Consider the following 22,720-nt stretch of genomic DNA (forward strand, 5'->3'; position numbering starts at 1 on the left):
CTTATCTCTATTTCAGTCTCCATCTCTATCTCTTTCTCTTTTGCCTACAAGCCAAATGCAAAGGATGTTGTAATTACAAGATTGAAGGGATCAGTTGAGTTCTTGAGTTGCCGTGTGGAAAATCGCTTTCAGTAAAAATACACAGAACTGTTAAATGAGCACAAAATAAACCTCACTTATCTTGAATTACCTCAATGAGACTTGAAGGTTGTTTCTCTCTTATTTATTCATGAAGAATAACTTTTGCTTATGGTATTTGGATGGCATATGAGTTATACTGATGAGATTCTTTGAAAGCGCTGTGATGTAGGAAGAATCTGCTACATTTGGGAAGGAAATTCTTAGTCAAAAAGTTTCAAGATAATGTATGTGTTTGTTTACATGTACAACATGCAGACTATAGAGAACAAAGAGCTGAGTTATTTTATAGCACTACATTTAAGGTGCCAACTTTCTTATCTCCTCTTTCTTTCTTAATTTTTTTTTTTTTTTTTTTTTTTTTGTGATCCACACCTGGGAAGGTCAAGAATATCAGTTAGCAGGTGAGGAAGAAAATTATCAAAAGATTTGATGGACTAACCTCCATAACAAATGATTAATCCACAGGAGACTCTGGCTGGAGTAGCTGAGGGTATTAGACCATAAAACAAGTTCTGAGTTTTGATGTGTGTACTATCTATTGTTTCTGCTCTTACTATGTTTTTGGCCTCAAAATTTAAGAGCAAAGTCAAGTGAGTACCAATAGTGTTTACTCTTCAGATCCTTGAGTCTCTTTTTATGTAATGCTGAAAATTTACATAAATAGTTCACTTAATACTTATGATTAAAAATACCCCTGGTTTTTAAAAAACGCACAACCAAGATCTGACTGTGGAAAGCAATAATTAAACTCTGCTCTTTTTCTAGCTTGTCGGGTTTGCTAAATGATCTCAGTCTGGGTCAAAATCAGAATTGAATGAATATTATATTGTTTTCACAGATGCAGCACATATTACAAGAGAAAATAAGAATGTCCTATGAAGAATTCAGTAGAGAAACTGGTCTATATTCTGATATTGGAATAAATAAACAGCCTGGGAGATAGCAGATAAAGTAGGAGAGTAGGTGTCTTGACTAGATTTCTGTATAGCATTTGCTAAGCATGAGGCATTTCACTTAATGGCATAAGGATCCTAAGGACTAAATTTGGTAGATGTTCCCAAATCTAAAATCACTTCTATTCCATGTTTGGAGGATGGCTAATGGATAAGCTAGATTCAATATTTTTCTTCCAAAAGAGTATCTTGAGAATTTGGAGGATTGTTAATGGATAAACTAGATTTCATTTTTTTTTCTTCCAAAACAGTATTTTTGATACTGTTAGTTATATCTTTTTCTAATTAGAAGACTTGATCTGAATTATTTCATAATAACTTTGGGAGGATTAATGATAAAATTAGCCTCTAACAGAAAGATCCAAAAATAACTTAGTTACTTAAAAATGATATACATTTCTTTTTCTTCTGTATATTAACTCAATGTCCATCTCAGTTTTTCCAGTGACTGACAGTGGAAAGCTCTGTTCTGTATGGTCTTCAGCGTCACGATTCTCCTTGATATTTGAGGCCTGTTTATTTTCCCATTATATACTAATATATTTAACTTCCTCAGTCACTATTTTCTTCTTCAGACTCCACGATTTCATCAACCCTTAAGCAAGCAAATTTTGGGATTGAATAAAGTCTGCTAGATTGGTCTTCTGATAAAATATTCCTGAATTATAATATAGTGATTATATCTGCAGAACTTGGAGGCAGATTGTCTAGGCAAAATAACCAGCTTTGTTATTTATTAACTGTGAGAACTTATTTAACCTCTCTGTGCCTGTTTACTCATCTAAAAAAATTGTCTCTAATAATAACACCAACCTCATTGGAGAATTAAATCAATTAATAAATTTAAGGAACATATAATAGTGGCAAAGCCATAGTAAATGCTCAGTAAGTAGTATTGAATATTATCCACTATAATAACAAGTATCTTTAGGGAAGGTAAAGAATGAGGTAGGTTGTTATTCTCTTTCTGTCTCTTTTCATTGCTTTGTTTGTACTCCCCAAAGTGCCTGGCATATATTAGACACTGAAATATTTGTTGAGTTAATCAATTTCAAGTATTCCAAAGTATTATTTCATTATATAACTATTCATTAATACAAAGAATCCAGAGCTCAAAGCTCATGTAATATAATTGATATAGCTTAACATTTGTGAGCTAAAATATCCATATCATGATGAGATTTTCTGAATTTGAATCCTCGACCTGCCACTCTCTAAGTTTTATTTAACCTCCCTGAGCCTCATTTATCTGATCAATAATGTAGGATTAAAAATAGTACATCCTTCAAATGTATGATCAAGTAAGATTATATACCTAAAGTATTTAACTTCATGCTTGGGAAAACAATAAATACAGTATAGGTACTTTTATTAGTATATTACTGTTATTTACCACTTAAATACTCATTAAAAGCGTAGGTACTCTATGCTGTAATTACATTAACGTTCACTAGGCCTACTTTATTCCCGTGTTGCTTTGTCTTTCATTAACTTTTAAAATGCTTGCTTCCTCAGTAGATATGTTTCATACCATTTTATATTCCATCTGCTCTCACTGGTATATGACTGCAATGAATGCCAACTGGTGATTCATTCTAGTGATTTAGAGAAACAGTATTCTTTAGATATAAAATCAAGTAAACTATTTTCTCCATGATCGATTACTCATGTCTTTTTTCCTAAAAAGAGATATTATTTAACAGGGCTGCCATTCAGGAACCTCTCAGAGACATGATCTTCTCCCAATATCTTCTTCATTTAAATGAAGTATTTTTGCCATTGTGTCCCAGAATAGCAATCCTCTCAGGCATTGGTTCACTGATGCTGTAACCACAGTTGCTAAGAGAGGTCTTCACAGATTTTTTTTCCATGTATTGCCTTTTGTTAATTCTCTCACTGATAAAGGACAAGCAGGTGAGCTTTTCCTCTATCATCATTATTATTATTATTCATGGTTCTTGGTAGTAGAGATAATTCCTTTGGAAATATTGCTATCCCTCCTTTAGTTTTCTCTCTTCAGCATCACTTGGAACACACTCTAACTTTTATGAGGTAAGCTATTTCTAATATCCTCCAGTCTCTTAAAACAAGGGTTATTCACCCCAAATATCTATTATTCATATTTTGTATGTGTGTATATATATATATATATATATATCTCAGTTTACATATATATCTCAGTTTGCATATACATCTCAGTTTATGTATATGCATCATACACACACACACACACACACACACACACACACATGATATTAACTGATTCTGGAGCATAGGCATATGCTATGACCTAAATATAAATGAACAAGTAGGATTTGATTTCTACTCTCCTGGACCTAACACACCAATGAGAGAGATGCTGAATTTAAATAAAATGAAGTTATGCAGCTGGTGCATTTAAAGCAAATATCAGAGAGATCTAATGCATTAAATTTTGAAAAATGAAGGGAAATGTATACATCTTACGATGTTAATTGAGCTGACTTTTGAAATTCTTGAATTTTCCTTACGTTATTGCTGGTCATTATATTTTAAAAGACCATCTATTACCAAGAAGTAGGAATCATTTATTTTAGATATACTTAAATATTTTCTACAGAAAGAGTGCCAAGATGAATAAAGGACAAAACTCAATTAAAAATCACATTTCATGAGGATTTATTAACTCTCAAATTTTAGGAAGCCAATTATCTTTACATTTTTGTACACTTATTAATAGGAAAATGTTATTGCCATCTGTGCTAAGATCTAATACTTCCAAAATAACCTTTTTGTCTTAAGTACGGTACTTTTTGAAGTATGGAATACTTGCATAATTATAAAAGTTTGACCTACAAAATGTTTAATAACAATAGATGTCTGTACACATAGAAAAATTGTTTTTCTACATATTTTGATTAATTAGAATGGTGTTACTATTAACAGAGAAGTTTGTGATTCTATCTTAGAGATTTAGAATTGAGAACAAATTAAATTTCCAAATTCCTTATGAAAATTGAAATCATACAGATTTATACAAATTGAGTATTTTGGTAATATTATCCTGAAAAAAATAATTTGAAGTTGTTTTCACTTTAGATTATCCTTTGATTTATAACTTACATGGCAACTTTATTTAAAATTTTTAGAGCAAATCACAGTCCTATAATATCATATTCAGGTTGTTTTATTGTTTGCCTTTCATTAGAAGAATGTTTTCCTGAATTAGGTCCTTTGGAAAGAGTTGACACAAAATTTTTCAGCTTGTTCAGAATCCACTTAGGAGACAGAACTCACATATTTAGGTCAATTGAATGATCAGCTGGCTGAACAGCTATTAGGTATGCATTAAACAAGTTTTAGTACAAAGCACTATGTTAGAGTTTGCTTCTGGGTTTTAGGGAAGAGATGTTACAGAATCTCCAGGGTACAAAGAGCATGGGGTTCTCCTCCTCTCTGAACAAGCATGTGGCCCATGGGGCTCTGCTAGTTGAGCCAGCTCAGTGTTTGTGGAGAATAATATGGAAGTAGTGCACGTATCTATCTGGGTTCTTTTTGACAATCTACTTTAATATAAGCCCATGAACTTCAGTGGTGCTTCTTAGTGCTATGTATGTTAGGTTGGTTAGGCTTATTTCAACAGCAATGATTCCACACAATTCTTTGAACACAATGCAAAGGATCAATCAAATCATACATTCTGGAACCACAATGTCTTTCTTTTAAATCCTCAGTCTTCTGGCTTTTATTTTGTGGCCAAATACATCTATGTGCTTCTGTTTCCTCAACTGTGTAATAGAGATAAAAATGACAGCAACCTCAAAGTATTTTCAAGTGAATAAATGTATATGTAAACAAAAGTACCCAACACAATGTCCAGTACCTAAGATCACACAGTAAACATTTTTATATGTATAGAGTGTGGGGAAGTCGGATAGGACTTTCACCATGGTCTCCTAAGAGACAGTCCTACTGGCTCTTTTTTTTTTCTTTTTTGTCCTTTCTAGATCCGTTTTCCATGTTTCTATAATCTGCTCTGTGTTGATGAGTTCCATTCTGCTGGCTCCTAAAATCTATAGACTGCATCACTGGACTCCCTTGTCTTCAAGTTTCTCATAGGGTTTCACCAATGGGAAGCACCAGTAGATAAGAGAGCAAATGGGGAGAAAGGGCAATATATTGTTGTCTCTTCTTCCACTGGTAAGGTATTAGACTGATTCCCCTGCCACAGATACTGACTAAGGGCCATACTCCAGTGTTGTTCTTGAAACACTGCTTTTCTCCTTATTTTTTGGGACTCTGGGGGAAAGTCTTTTGTCACTGGTCCCTGGGTGTTTCACTGCTCTTTGTTGGTTCTCTTAATTCTATAAACTCTTTCATATAAAATCTCTTTCTTCAATTAAATACACTGAACATGTTGAATATGACATCTTTCTGTTTTGATGAATTAAATACAAGGGCAAAAATGTGTCATTAAAAACTTTTTTGAGAGTCACTAAAATATCCCTAAAATGTCTCTGCTTTCCAATTGTGAAGCATCTTCCTTCATCTATTTGTATGTGCTTAATATTATAAAGAAGCAAGGGGTTAACCATGAAATGTCAGAGGTTACAAAAATATCTTGTTCATGGAAAATTGATATTTTGATCCTCTTCCTCAATGTGCAGGAGAGGAAATTATTCTTCTTCTAGCTGTTGCTATATAAAAAGTCTCTCTAATACATAATGGCACAAAACCAACCATTTCATTTGGACCACCATTCCATGTATTGGCAATTTGTCCTAGGTTTTCATGGGTGGCCCTTCTCATATTGACTTAGATATCATTTTCTAGGCTTAATAATAGTTCTAGAGCATTAACTAGAATAGCTAAGAGTCTCCCTTTACATAAGTTTGAACTCTTATCCTCCAGGAGGCTAGTCAGGCTTGTTCCCATGGTGGAGGAATGTTTCTTGGGGCAAGGGCAGAAGCTAAAGGTCCTCTTGAGGTTCAGAACTGGCACAGAATACTTCTTTCCTAGTCTATAGGATTAATGAAAATTAGCTCAGATTCCCTTAAGGGATGAGGGAATAGATAACAATTTTGGGTAAGAGAGGTTGTAGAGAATCTGTGTCCATTTTTTCAATCTACCCCATTCCTAAATCCCAAAATCAGGTGAAGGATTGCTCTGAAAAAAGCAATCATTATTCACAACACCGATGAGGGATATCTTTTAGAAAATGCAATTCAGCTTCCTTTCTCCCCTTAACTAGACGTTATTAAGCTCTTGAATAAGTGATTTTCACTACTGTTATAATCATGGCATAACAGAGCATAGTGAGAATATTTTGGGGGGAAATCTGACATGTTTCCTATGGACGTAATTCTGGAGGCAGTTTTCACTAATGTTTAGGTATTGAAAGTTTTGATACTTATTGAAACAGCCCATGAGGGTACGGACAATGTGGAATAACACTGCATTTTCAAAGAGGGAGGCCCTCTCTCGACTCCTCAGTGCTACCCCTCTCCACATTCTCCATTACTCTTAGGGGCCAAAGAAGAGTATCTTAGAACTCTGTAGTTTCAGTAGTCCCCTGGGAAGGTGCTCAGAAGCCTAAAGTGTTTACCCAGAGTAAAGGGACAAATGATCTCTAGAAAATGGGAGAACATTGATTTGTGTCCTCAATGTTCACAACTGAATATGAAGACAGTAGTTGGTCAATTTAGTAAGTCGTACTATACAAAATTGATTCAGTGCTTACTGAAGGAGATGATGTTTTCATAGACATTATTAGAATTTGATAGTTTTTCTTAAATGTTATCTTTGTAAGTGTTGCCTTGAGTCTTTAAGTTTCTTCAGCAGTCCTATCAAAAATTTAATATTTAAAATAATGCTATTAGCCCAAACATTTGACCATCTTATGGTAATGGGTACATACATTTTGTCAGACATTGAATTTTAAAGGAGTCTGATTGCCACTTTTCTTTACCTAATCTCCAACATACTGCCTTGCTCACACTGGAGTCTCAAACACCTTTAGAAGACAAACGCATTAAAACCTTGTGTTCACATGAAAGGCCCCAGTTTATTATAGAACAGATTTTAGCACAATGGTTTTCACAATAATTTTTGTAATGCTTACAATGGTAAATAAGTGTTTATTTTTCCCTGAAACTACCTGTTAGAAGCTAATCAGAATACAATTAAGTTGCATGATCTTGACATATTAATCTTAACTTAAAAACATAATTATATAGATACGCCTTGAATTATAAAGAGGTTAACCTATGTGAGCTGAAGATATTGCAAGAAACTTAACACATTGAACATCATAGCTTAGCTTAGCCTACCTTACATATGCTCAGAACACTTTGCCTAGAGTTGGGCAGTTACCTGGCAACAACAGTACACTGTAGTATATCCGTTGTTTACCCTCATGATCATGTGGCTGACTGACAGCTAAGGCTCACTGCTGCTGCCCAGAACAGTGAGAGAGGATCCCACTGCTCACTACTAAATGTGTATGGCTTCTGCAACCATGGGAAAATCACAAAATTGTAAGTTGAACCACTGTAAGAGGACTCTTTGTATACATACATGGAAATTATATATATATAAAATATATATACATATATTATATATAATATATACATATAATATATACACATATTATATATAACATATACACATATGTATATATCCATATATATTATATATACACATATGTATATATCCATATATATTTCATTCTCAATGGAAATGCTATACTTGTTCCAGGGAAGTAAGTGTCGATGAAGCTTCATCAGGATTTTGATTACAGAATTATTTTGGTCCCATGCAGTTGACAATTACATTACACATATTTATATGTGCTTATTCATCTTATTATAAAAAACAGTTTCAGAAGGAAAGATTTCTCTATTGGATAAGTATAGTACTAAGGAAACTAATCACTTAGAAGATTAGCACTTCAACAGCTCCAAAAGTGGAAATGGAAAAAATAGCAGTTTAAGTAAGATAAGCAAGACAAACAAGGGAAGATCAAGCATTTTTTTCTTACTGCTCAATGTCTCCCAGTTACCATTATTTTCCTCCTGTCAATACGAATTGTTAGCTTTTGTACTCATAAAGTTCATTTGGCTAGAAAGATGATAAATGCTGTAAGAGCACATGAGAACTTTTGTAAGAGCATATTCTTTTTTAAATCATTGTCATCTTGGTTCTCAGTGGGTTAGAATTCCACTCATTTCTATGGTTGGTTTTTCTATATCTGGGATTTAATTTTAAATTAAATTTTAATGAAGTAGTTTCTTTCTCTTCATAAATTGAAGAAAAATGAGAATCAACTTTCTTCTGGTTTCCTCAGAATAGACTTCTGCTTCTACAGTACTTGAAAATACAACTACCCTAGAGATTTGTCACACATTTTTTAGCTTGGGGCTTTCCTTTCTGATCACTTGCATTTACCACTTTTCCTCTTGGACTCTTCAGAGAAATCTGTAAAATGAGCTTTTCCATCAAAGATGAGCAGAATTTCCACTTAATCTTAAATTAATATTTTAATCCCAATTCACAAATGTTGTTTTTGCTGCATATGCAGAAATTTATCAAAAATAGGTGCCTGAAATTGTTAAGTACACATTTGTTTTTCTTCTGAAATATTATTTTATTTGTAGGCTTCTGTTGCCTGGTGGCATGCATATTTATCCTTAAATGGAAAAAGAATATAGTATTTTGAGGATAATAGAACACGTTTTTAAACTACTGAAAAAATAGCAAATCATGCTAATTAATTAATTTGTCATACGTAAGCCAATAGCAAGCAGTTTAGTTCTATTAGTTTCAATTGAATTAGAGCAGATTTTAGCATAAAAATTTTTAGAAATTCCAATCACTCTTACAATTACCATAGATCTATATTTAAATATCTTTTAGCATTTGTCCTAAATTACTTGTTATTCAGTGAGCAAAGCTAATGGTTATTGCATTGGAGATTTAATAAATAAAAGTTGAGAACATTTAATAAAATTTCATGATAATAAGTATGAGAGTACATTAATAATGAAAAAATGCAGAATGAGATTTTTCATCATAGCTGGAAGGTTAAGGAATTAATTTTACAGAGCATGAAATGGAAATAACTTCCCCACCATATTATTAACCAATGCTTAGATCAGTGTAATCAACTTCTTTATTCAGAGCATATCTATTCTCATATTTAGTGGCACTAAATAGGCATTTCCATCAGTTCAATAGGTTAATATGATTCAATAAATAATATCCAAGTAAGAAGTAGATCACATCATGTGATGATTCCTTGATAAGATGCCTTATTTTATTAAGCAAATACATCAACAATTCTGAAGCTAATGTAAGTGTAATTTTGTTAGCTACATTTTTACAAGTTACGAAGTATATTAGCATGCTGCCACTAGTACAGAATGTGACCATTGTAGTGAATGGAAAATAAATGAGATATTTAGAAAATGATGTTTCCCAGATAGATTTTTCCCAGTGAATGATGAATTGTGATTCAAACTGTGGATTATGTTTCTATAAAAATTAAAATATCAGTTTTTAAACATATTCAGATAACATATAAGAACAACCCTCCACACTGTCAAAATATATTGTTATATAGATATCAGCATATGACAGGGAACCAATACATTAACTTCTGTTTAACAAAATGTTATACTAGTTTTTGCCCCTGGCAGTGTATGGAGCTTTCTGTCATTACACAAAGTTGCCTCAGCACTGTAGAAAATATTTGCACTTTGACACATTTAAAGTCATGCTGGAAAAATGGGTGGATATGTGTGGAGCAGAGCAAAGGACTGCTAAAATACCTCCTTGGTTCACCTCTGAGATTTTATTTAATTGAATATAATTGACAAAAAACAAAACAAATAAACAAAACAAAACAAAAACACAGCATCTTATTCAGAGGCCAGAGAAAAATAAATATTGAAATCAGCGTCATCACTGTTCATTTATCTAGTTTCTCATTTCCCCGGAAAGATGTTCTTAAATTCCAGGCTGTTCTCTTTGTGATGGATGTAGCTAATAATAGGTGTGATGTTCAATATTATTTCTTAGAATTAGACTTAACTGCTGCTAGTCCCCATCTTCATTTGATTGCTCCGCAGATTAATTCAAAAACGCTCTTTCACAGTTTTAAAGCATCATACGGAAATGTCAGATATATGATCTTACTCCTGATCTCAAATCTCTGTTTGTCATAGTGCTTCCTATCTGTCTTCAAAGTGTGAACACAAATTTATCTATTAATGTTTGTTTTAGCAGAAGTCTCAGACACTTCAGCTTTGAATGAAAAGTGGACTTATATCTAACCCTACAAACACGCTACATGATTTATCCAAGGTGAAATAATACTGTACAAAATTCTGTGGGAATTTCTCCAATCAGAGTTTAAATTTTCCCTTTGAGAGGGATAGTTGACAGAAATTTTCCAACGTGCTGCATTTTAGCTTTACTGTTATGATTTTTTGGACATTGATTTTATAGTTACTAAAATTATTTGTTAACAATTTGGATGTTTTCTGTAAGGCAGGTATTATTATATTGTTCTTTAATACTATGCATTTCAATGACATTTCTCATTTTTCCACCTAGCCTATCCTTACTTTCAGCCATTCAAGAATGGTAATGAAGTACTCAATTCCTAGCCTAATATAAGTACACAGTAAATCTTCTTTGCAGGTGCTATACTAAACTGCTTGCTTTATACTACAACAGTGGACATTGCTTTAATATACTGCAGTTTTAAGTTAGCTTTGGCTATTTATTATTAGACTTTTAATGGCATCAGATTCAGATATTATTCTGATCAATAACTTCTTTGTGTAATTTCAGATCCTTTCTTTACAAGAAAAATGTCGTATTTTTCAAAACTCTGAACTCTTATTAGACCATTGATTATTTTTTCTTTTCTTTCAGCAAATTGAATATAAAATTATATTATCTGAGAAAAACAATCTGATCAGACAGTTCCCAGCTCAATGCCACCATCCTCTGAGTTTTATACAATGATGATAATCTGGAATAGTATACTGATTAAAAGGAAAGTCTACTGAGTCAGATTGTCTGAATTTAAAACTTTCCTCCACATTTTACCAACTTGTGATTTTATATAGGTTTCAGTTTCCTATTATGTAGGATGGAGATAAGAATTATAACTAAAGGAAAGAGTTTTAAGAATTCAGAGCGTAATCCCCGTAAAATGTAAAATGATTAGTACAGTGCCTGGCACTTATTAAGTATTCAATGCATTTCCATTGGGCTTCACATATGTTAATGCATGTTGATATTTTATGCCTCTATTTATGAAACTCTTTAGTCTTTTAATAATCAAACGTAAATCACCCTATAGTTAAAATCACAAATACATTCTATACTAATATATTGTAGTTAACAAATAAATACAGTAAAATTTTGAGCCGTTTCTTTATAAGAAAATCATTAGAAGATATTATCATTAAAGTATTGTGAAGATGGGGATAAAAGACAATGCAAAATATTTATCTTTAAATGTTTATCAAAGTTCTGTGTGTATTAAGTGGCAGTTAGCCTAATCAAATGACCATTTTAAGACATCAGTAACTTCGCAAAGGCTGACGGACCTTCACTTACAGTTTGGTATGGACATTGACGCTGATGATGCACCCCACACACCAACAGGTTATGGAAAGGTTGATCATTTATGTAATTGAGGTCTCTGGGGAGAGCAGGAAGGCCTCTCAGGAGGATCCTAAATGACTAAAGAGAGGAAGGAAGGAGACCTGCCTAGGTTTTTATTGCACAGACTGGTGAGAGTTTGCTCATGTAGGGAGGACTTATGAGATTTGAATTTCTTGCCTGCATCAAAGGAGGGAACACCAGGGCTTTCTTACCAGCTTGTCCAGAAGTGGGGATCAAGGAGAAAAGGGAAGGATGAGGCTTAAAAGTTATCAGCAGTGAAACATCAACAAATGGAGTCAGACTCCTTGTTAACAAACTGTGACATTAAATTTTAGTGGAAAAAGTGGCTGAGTTTAATCAACCAGAGAGTGTCTTACATATGTTATTCAAAAGTACCTTTGACTGATTTTTACTGGATATAGTAATCTTCATTCAACAGTTTTTAAACAATATAATGTGATATGAAAACTCCTAAAAATGTGAAGCCAAAAACACCTTTTGTTAATTTCCTTGTTATTTTTAAGCCCTTATCACATACCACTTTGTATTTTAGTTAATTGTGTTTATTGAATTGAATTACAAAATCTTAAGAAAATAAAAGGTGCGCATTGTACTGTTTTAAATTTCTTACATGGCTTTGTTTAATGCCAGTATTTAAAAAGAATTTATAAAATTAATAAATCAATTAATTATTCACTTACATAAGACTCTATCCATGGACTTTTTTTGACATAGCATCCTGAAGAAAATGAATTAAAATTTGAAGCATCAAGAATACTTTTGATTAAAATCATTACTTTTATAAGTATAATAATCCTACATTTCATAAAAAAGGCTCTAATGTATTTTCTATGAAAAAAAGTTTGAAACTACCATGTCATACAACTGAAGCATTCTTAAGAAGTTAAATTATAAAGTGGTTATAAATGTGACATGCTCTGATAATTAGAACTCCTAATTCAAGTAAATATATAGGAAGTGTATACTTGACCTGGTTTCATTTGCTGCCATATAAATGCTGTTCTGGATCGTGTTATAATCGACTATTAAATGAATGTGTGCATAATAAATTTCTAATATATGAAAAACATTAAATGAATCTAGAATACAATGCATTGAAAAGTAGTATTGAATGAATGTGAAGACAAATAAAAAATTCTGAATACTTATATTCATTTCAAGAACATAATCACCTAATATATATTTTTCTTATAATTTTCTACATATGAATCTCTTATTTGCTAATACTAAAAAAGATTATGTATTAGACTTAAAATCATCAAAAATAAAAAATGAGGTATTTATTAACAGCATTTATAACATTTAAAACAGTTGTTGCTAATGTTACATAATAGGAGTTACCAACTTAAATGCTCAATACCTACAAGGAGCAGGCAGATAATATAAATTTAATGAAACAGTGTGTAAATATCCATAAGAGAGATTTCTGATGACCAAGGAACTAAGACACATCCTTCCTTCTAGCAGAATTCCAAAGTGCCCAATACAGCCAGAGCAAAAAGCACAATTGATTACCAAGGAATATTTTTAGTTTAAAGTACAACAAAGCTATAATATTAGAAAAAAATAAACAATAGCATCATTTGGGAGATGTGTAGTCCGAATTATCTTATACTCGGGAGGAGGTGGAGCAAGGAAAAGGAACAGAATGTGCTTGATATGGGATATGGGGCTCAGGACTCTAGCTCTTCAGGGGAGATCAAGGCCATCCCCAGTTGCTGGTAAAACAAAACACCAGAATGAGGGCTCAGCGCAGATAAGAGTGAGGAACTGGTCTGTCCAGACTAGAGCAGTTCAGCAAACTGTAGGAGAGATTTCCTCAAGAATCTAAAATCCATTCCCTACTTGTTTGTGTCTGAAGCTGAAATTTAGACAATTGCCATAGAGTTTGGGGCAGAATTAGTAATAAGGAAACATAGAAGATCAAGTCAAAAATGTCATAGAATAGCATACATCATAACATATATATTTTTGGTTACACTAAAATTAAATATAATAAAAATATAAGCCTCTTATTTGTGAAATATAGTTATAATATATGTCGTTGAAAAATTATTACTCCCAAGAGTTTTGTACTTATCTGTTCAGAAATAATAAGAATATTAAAACATCTAAAAGAAAACTGTCACAGACATGAAGTGGCAAGTTATAAAATCACCTTAGTGGAACATAAATATAACAAATAAATGCTTAAATTAACTTCACTGATATATTATTTAAGAAAATCTAGAGAGATTAATTTATAGGTAAAATATCTTGATTTTTAAGTGTGGTCAATAGTATGGTAACTTTTTACAGTTTTTAACACAATGTGAGCTAACAATATACTTTCCAAAACAAACAAAACTAAACAAAACAAAAAGCTGACTACAAGTCAGATGAGGTTCAAGGTCATTTTTTTTGTTGTTGTTGTTGTTTTTTTTTTGAGATGGAGTTTTGCTCTTACTACCCAAACTGGAGTGTAATGGTGTGATCTTGGCTCACTGCAACCTCCGCCTCCGGGGTTCAAGTAGTTCTCCTGCCTCATCCTCCCGAGTAGCTGGGATTACAGGTGCGTGACACCAAGCCCGGCTAATTTTTATTTTTTATTTTTAGTGGAAATAAGGTTTTACCATGTTAGCCAGGCTGGTCTGAAACTCCTGGCCTCAGGTGATCTGCCTGCTTCTGCCTCCCAAAGTTCTGGAATTACAGACGTGAGCCAATGCGCCTGGCTGCTATTTTCACCATACAGATTGAAGTAGCTGATATTTCCCCTGCATTATAAACAATTATTTAAATGTATTTATTCTTAAAAAAAAAAAGTCCCAATATTTTTATTGAAATTTGGGAAGAAATTAAGCATATTTAAGTAAGACAACATTTTCTTAGAGCTTAACTGTTCAGCTTGCCAGAAACCGTATCACACGACCCAAGTACAAGACAACAGTGGGCTAAGAGCTGCCCAGTGACTAGGCTGTCGTAAAGTTAATTATGACTGCAGAAGAGAAGGATATACATATTTTATTCCTTCTCTGTGTGCGCTTGTGTTTGATTCTGACATTTAGAATTGATGGTCTGAAATGCAGTAAAATTCCATTACCATTATCTTTTAGAAACCAAGATGATTAAATACAGCTTTAGTTGTGTCAAGTTTTTATTTTTTAACTTGAAAAATTATTCAAGTTTTTCAGAACTTTTTAAAAGATTTTTTCAAATAATAATTTAATTGTGATCAACCAGAATTTAGTAAACTATATTTCAATTTAACAATCTAGAGTATATTCAATATTGTGTTGAAGGCAGGTACATTGCTATAAATTTGAGTATAATTTTCCCTTTTTTCACATATGTTTCTGTGTGTGTATGTATGTATGTTTGAGACAGGGTCTTGCTCTGTTGCTTAGGCTGGAGTGCAGTGGTGTGATTATAGCCCGCTGCAGCCTTGAACTCCTGGGCTCAAGCGGTCCTCCTGACTCAGCCTTCAAATTAACTAGGACTACAGGCACGGACAACTCCACCTAGCTATTTTTTTTTTAATATGTAAAATAGGTTTTCCCCTGTGTTGCCCAGGCTGGTCTCGAACTCCTGACCTCAGCAATTCTGCCACCTCAGTCTCCCAAAGTTCTGTGATTATAGGCATGAGCCACCATGACCAGACACATTTGACTTTTTCATCTCCCATGTATTTATAATATTTCACAAAATTTTTAAAATGCTCATATATAAATACTGAGCATTTTGTTCAACATTGAGCAAGTATTTGCTGCATGCCAACAAGGTATGAAACAACAATCTGGGCACATGAGATACTTTAATGAATAATATCTATAAAAATTATTGTCCAGAGAGATCAAGCATTTTAGTAACAGTAGACACACAAAAAATTAAAGGATAAACAAATTCTATATCAAGTTGATTGGTAATATGTGCTGTGGCAAACAATTATTTTTAAAAATAGAGAAAGGAGAAATGGGTGTGGAGGATTGTGATTTTATTTATTTATTTTTTTATCAGCTTTGATTTTATTTTTTTTATTTTATTTATTTATTTTTTTAATTTATTTATTATTATTATACTTTAAGTTGTAGGGTACATGTGCATAACGTGCAGGTTTGTTACATATGTATACTTGTGCCATGTTGGTGTGCTGCACCCATCAACTCATCATTTACATCAGGTATAACTCCCAATGCAATCCCTCCCCCCTCCCCCCTCCCCATGATAGGCCCCTGTGTGTGATGTTCCCCTTCCTGAGTCCAAGTGATCTCATTGTTCAGTTCCCACCTATGAGTGAGAACATGCGGTGTTTGGTTTTCTGTTCTTGTGATAGTTTGCTAAGAATGATGGTTTCCAGCTGCATCCATGTCCCTACAAAGGACGCAAACTCATCCTTTTTGATGGCTGCATAGTATTCCATGGTGTATATGTGCCACATTTTCTTAATCCAATCTGTCACTGATGGACATTTGGGTTGATTCCAAGTCTTTGCTATTGTGAATAGTGCTGCAATAAACATACGTGTGCATGTGTCTTTATAGCAGCATAATTTATAATCCTTTGGGTATATACCCAGTAATGGGATGGCTGGGTCATATGGTACATCTAGTTCTAGATCCTTGAGGAATCGCCATACTGTTTTCCATAATGGTTGAACTAGTTTACAATCCCACCAACAGTGTAAAAGTGTTCCTATTTCTCCACATCCTCTCCAGCACCTGTTGTTTCCTGACTTTTTAATGATCGCCATTCTAACTGGTGTGAGATGGTATCTCATTGTGGTTTTGATTTGCATTTCTCTGATGGCCAGTGATGATGAACATTTTTTCATGTGTCTGTTGGCTGTATGAATGTCTTCTTTTGAGAAATGTCTGTTCATATCCTTTGCCCACTTTTTGATGGGGTTGTTTGTTTTTTTCTTGTAAATTTGTTTGAGTTCTTTGTAGGTTCTGGATATTAGCCCTTTGTCAGATGAGTAGAACTACAAACCACTGCTCAGTGAAATAAAAGAGGACACAAACAAATGGAAGAACATACCATGCTCATGGATAGGAAGAATCAATATCGTGAAAATGGCCATACTGCCCAAGGTAATTTATAGATTCAATGCCATCCCCATCAAGCTCCCAATGAGTTTCTTCACAGAATTGGAAAAAACTGCTTTAAAGTTCATATGGAACCAAAAAAGAGCCCGCATCTCCAAGACAATCCTAAGTCAAAAGAACAAAGCTGGAGGCATCATGCTACCTGACTTCAAACTATACTACAAGGCTACAGTAACCAAAACAGCATGGTACTGGTACCAAAACAGAGATATAGACCAATGGAACAGAACAGAGTCCTCAGAAATAATACCACACATCTACAGCCATCTGATCTTTGACAAACCTGAGAGAAACAAGAAATGGGGAAAGGATTCCCTATTTAATAAATGGTGCTGGGAAAATTGGCTAGCCATAAGTAGAAAGCTGAAACTGGATCCTTTCCTTACTCCTTATACGAAAATTAATTCAAGATGGATTAGAGACTTAAATGTTAGACCTAATACCATAAAAATCCTAGAGGAAAACCTAGGTAGTACCATTCAGGACATAGGCATGGGCAAAGACTTCATGTCTAAAACACCAAAAGCAACGGCAGCAAAAGCCAAAATTGACAAATGGGATCTCATTAAATTAAAGAGCTTCTGCACAGCAAAAGAAACTACCATCAGAGTGAACAGGCAACCTACAGAATGGGAGAGGATTGTGATTTTAATTAGACTGACCAATGTAGTTCTCACTAAGAAAGTCACATTAAAAAGTGGTCTTGAACGTAGTTATGAAGTTAACTTTGTGGATATCCAAGGAAAGATTATTCCAGAGAAAGTCAATCGAATGGAAAAAAAAAAGTGCTAGCCAGTTTTGAGGTAAAACAAGGAGACCAGGATAATCGAATTAAAATGAATGAAAGAAATGAGAATAATTTATCAGAGAAATAATGGGAATCTGATCTGACCGGTCCTTAGAGGCCGCTGGGAGGACTGTCTCTCACTGCAAGTGAACAATTGGTACGTTCTGAAAAGAGAAGTGAGATGTCCAAACTTATCTAGTTAAAAAAAAAAAACATATCTGCTCTGTATTGGGTTGAAAATAGATGGCAGGAGCAGAAGCTAGTGAGAAGAAACACTTAGAAGAACACTGCAATAATCCAAGTATGGTTATTAGACCAGCATTGTAGCAGGTGATATGATGAAAGATCATTGTATAGCAGTTAAATTTTGAAGGTATCATTCATAGGATTTTCTACAGTATTAGATATGGAAGATAACAGATTGAAATGAATGAAGATTGACTGCTTGGTTTATGGCATGGACAATTAGAAGGATAGAGCTGACATTAACTGAGATGGGGCAAGCTGAGAAAAGATAGGAGTGAAAGTTAGTAATTAAAATTTGGACATGTTACTTTTGATATGTTTATTCAAGTAGAAATTTAGAATAGTTTGGATTATTACATAGAGGTGAAAGTGGGAGGTATAAAATCAGAAAATTTCAATCTATATCTTAGATACAGATATAGATATAGACAGGTATAGTAACATGGAAAATTGGTAAGAATACCAGAGACTTGAATTTAACCAGAAAAGAAAAAAGCCTGGACAACTCTAAAATAGAGAGCTAGAAAAGAAGAGAAAGAACCAATAAAGAAGATTGGATAAAGTTAAAGTACAACCAACAGAATAAAGAATTCCGGAGGCTAATTATGATACTTGTGCCAAAGTGACAGGAATGATCAATATCCACCACTACTAAGGTAAGATATTATTACTTTTTTGTTCCTGTTTGTTTGCTTGCTTTTATTGTTAATACTATTTTATTTTCTTTGCTAAGTTTGGTATTTAAGTCATTGAAATCGATTCAATGTGCTTGAGAGCAAAATTGAATGGAATAATATCCAGACTGTGTATTAACATGCAAATAGTGTAGATAGGTTATTCATACTGAAAGAAATTCAGATATAAATGTAGACATATTCTGAAAATTATTGAACTTTCTAAATAAAACAATGAAATTAAGTTTATATTTGGGATAATGGTTACTCAATTGATTTTAATTTAATACTATTTTAGTTTGAAATAATCAGAGCTAATTAATTTAGTTTGGCAAGTACACATTAAGAATAAATTATCTTCAACATTTAACAACCCCATAGTTCATGAGAATAATGTAATATAATCAAATCTTACTGAGGATATTATGTGCATCTAGTAAAATAAATTCCAAATCCAATAGGGTGAATGTTGTGATGTGTGTTTTCCTGAAGAATTTCAATGATTCATTTAGTTTGCTAGTAAGGAAATAATAAAATCTGGTCCATCTGGCTCCTGAATGCATTTTACCTACTATGGACATTTCATAGATTATTGGAAAAGGATAGGAAGTATTAGTGTTACACAGATCTGTTAATTTCCTTGATTCAATCAGATCCTCTGATTCATAGCATTTAAGTCAGGTATATAAAAACAATCACATACCAGTTAATATTAATTCTTCTAGCTCTGTGCTTCTTACAAAGACTACCATAGGTCAGTCATTTCACAGATCAAGGAAAGGGAGAACTTTGAAACTAACTTCATTAGTTCTCAAAAAGAGACAGCCAAATAATATTTTGCAAGTTAAAATATTTAATGTTTTATTCTATCTAATGACAATATTACTCTCTCATGTCAATCACAGATCTACACCTTGTAGGTAAGTTCGTTTGTTGAAGTGCTCTTAGTATTTCAAGCATGGTAAGCCCAGGCAAGCTATGTAACTACCAATTTATTCAACTCTCCCGCCACATAATGTCTTCGTTTTTTAAACAACCACTACATGGACAGTCAGTATAGGTCTTCTTAGAATTGATTTACTTATTGTTATTTAACCTTGTAGTGATTATAGAACAAAGTGATTATAAGACGCCTTGCTCAATGTCTAACTTATTTTTTAATTACCTCAAGTCACTCTATATATCCTATTAGGTATTTGTCTATCTATGATGGATGAGCTTTGGCAATGAGGAAACTAATTCCTTTCTAAGGTAAAACTAAAATTATCTAATCAAAACTAAAACTAAAAATCTTTCTGTTTTCTGGGTGATTGTGTCCTGAGAAATATATCAAGTAATTCTCAATAGTCCAGTATGTCTTTTTCTTAGCGTTAAATTAAATCTTAATAAATATTTAATGTGTGCTACATATCGAAGATAAAGTTCTTGAGTTAGTCTTGGTCTACAAAAACTTTACAACATAGTGATATAGCAACAAATAAGTACATGTTTATAATTTGGTATTTGCTCCTTAAAACCTCTTGGTAACAGACTAGACAAAGTTAAATTTCTCCTATATGAATTCCACCTAGGAATCACCATAAGCATGACATTTGCTGCCTAAACTATGAATAATTGAAGAGGAATAAAAGGTTAATTCTTGGCACAGAAAATAGATAACATGCAATCTCTCTGTGAAGTTCCCATATCTTGGTTGAAATTTTATACTGTGAGCCATATCAGGGCCAGATTATACACGGCAGTCTTTCAAATATTCGCAGATGATGATTGCTTACGATTCCCATCTCTTCTTCTTTCCCATGGTTTGAGGTGCCTATATTCTATTTTCTGAACAATCGCAATAATTAGGAAACCATCACATTCTTTTAAGTCTCTTTTCTCTACTTTTCCTTAGCTTTTTCAAAACTTTCTCAACTATAATGACTTGGAATTTCCTCAATAAAATAATAAATTTAAAAACAAACTCTCTACTCTTCAATACACATTTTAAACATGTTACGCACACCTGAGCATATATCCCATGAATTGCCTCATCATGAAGAAAAAAAAAAAAAAAATCAGAACTATGATTTCTCATTTTGAAAACTATACTACTGAGAGAAGATTGATTTCGATTTTTTCTATGTCTACATAACATTACTGACACATACTTCATTTACTCTCAAATATAATCCACTGGTTGATCCCATAGTAAAGTAAAGACTTGCAAAAAAAAAAACACTTAAAGTTTATTATCCACAACTATATATATATAATATTTTATATTCCAAATGTGTCTCATACTCTATTGATGGTTAGACATCAGTGGTTCTATAAACATTAGTCAATATTTAAGTGATGAAACGGAAAAATAACAATTGGTACCAAAGTTATTTTATAGTTTCACTACATTGTAGGTCCAAATCCATGCAGTAGTTTCTGAACTGCTTATTCCCTGAGTGAACCATGTTTTACATTTAAAGGTGTAAAACATTTTTGTTATAAATGAGATCAGATCTGCCTCTAGGAATTAAATAAAATGAAATGTATTTTATAAATACTAGTTTATTTCATAAAAATACAAAAATATAAATATACATTTATAAAAATATGAATGAATTAACACAAAGACATCCTTCAACTAAATAAATATGGCAGTAATAGTCATTCCTATGTCATTAGGGATATATCTTTTCCATATTAATTTACAAAGCGGTTGCACAATGTTTAGTTTAATAGTAAAGGTGACTGAAAGTCAGTTAAGAAAACATTTATAAATTATTATACCTAAGAAAAGGCACAAAAAGCCTTTTAAGTATTTTTATTGATTATTGATGCGATATATTTCCTTCCGAGATTGTTAGGCAAAGAGGGTGAACTGGTTATTATTTTTTAAAAAATCTATATCATTCGTATTCATTCACGAAAACTTACTGATTAAGCAAATCCCTACTAAGACAACACCTACGTATTGTTTGTAATTTCAATTTTTGAAAAATTTCCTCCCGGGAAGAGAATGCAGGCCACTCAATCTAATAACATAGACAGTACTTCCACTAATATTGATCAAGTCAAACAATCCTCTTAGTCTCGGTCACTATCATCACCCCCGTACATATCGGCAAGTTTTTTAAAACGAGGCCCCCAGTCACTGAGGTAATCATAATCTTGGTTACAATCAGCTGTGAGGGATTCTAAAGAGCTGAGCGAATCTGCTATGGAATCATTCCCTTCATAGGCATACGTTGCCAGTGAATCATATGGAGGTGCGCTTGGGTCTGCGTCGTTTTCTTTTAGTCTTCGATGGATAAAATCTTGTACATCAATATTTTCCCATAGAGGCACAGTCCTCCTTATCTGAAAAATAGTTTCGGGCATTACATCCCGTCTAAGTTTACTGTCTTCTCTTGCCTCTGGATTTCTTAATGTGCCAATGTCAAAAGCCTGGGTATCTTCTTCCCCACCGCCTTCGTCGTTATAGGTGACGATGTTGTCCCGGACATCGTCTTTTGAAATTATCAGAGGTTCCTTTTTCCTTTGCCTCTTCAATGCAGCAAACAGCACGACTAAAACTATTAATAAGAAATGGGAAAATAGTGAGATTTCATGAGCCTGGATAAAATAGAGTACACTTCTGAGTGTGACATTTGTTTGGTACAGGAGATATTAAGATTAATCGAATAAAAATAATTAACTACCCTGTAGAAATACAGAGTTTCTCAAGGCAATGACTGGATGCACTATATTGATAAAGGAGCAGATATTACCATGCCATTAATTTACTGTCAAGACGTACTCTCCTATGAACTTCTGGCATTGAAAAAGCTTTATTCAAGTACACTTATTATATTTATCCCACTGCAATTGCCTGACACATCAGCAGTCTTTCCAAATGTGCACTTGTTTCAAATACAAAAACGCTAAAACTCTACTCATGATATTGATCATTCCTTTCACTTTGGCACAAGTATCATTTCTTAATGATTCAAGGGAATATATGCAAAACATTACTCATATATAGATATATATATTTGTATATGCATTATATTCCTATATGATGCGTGTACATATGCACACACATGAATATGTCATGAATATGTATGTGTCACTGATTTTATCACTTCCCAAATCTCATAGGTTTAACTAAATTCCTTTACTGGTCTAATTTTGTAGTGGGCT

At 33.1% G+C, this 22,720-nt stretch overlaps 1 protein-coding gene across 2 annotated transcripts in view; it reads right to left on the reverse strand.

Annotated features, from left to right (window-relative positions):
* Window positions 1–21,090: 21,090 nt before the first annotated feature.
* CDH9 (cadherin 9) overlaps window positions 21,091–22,720 on the reverse strand; it is a 165,129-nt gene continuing 163,499 nt past the window's right edge. For both annotated transcript variants that reach the window (XR_012414515.1, XM_005556631.4), the window contains exon 12: window positions 21,091–22,113. Coding sequence is in view for 1 of the 2 variants with exons in the window: in XM_005556631.4 (XP_005556688.2) it covers window positions 21,626–22,113 (488 nt within the window). In the remaining variant the exon portion in view is untranslated. The remainder of the gene's footprint in view (window positions 22,114–22,720) is intronic.

The sequence above is a fragment of the Macaca fascicularis genome, chromosome 6 (genome assembly GCF_037993035.2).
Source record: "Macaca fascicularis isolate 582-1 chromosome 6, T2T-MFA8v1.1".
Lineage (NCBI taxonomy): Eukaryota > Metazoa > Chordata > Mammalia > Primates > Cercopithecidae > Macaca > Macaca fascicularis.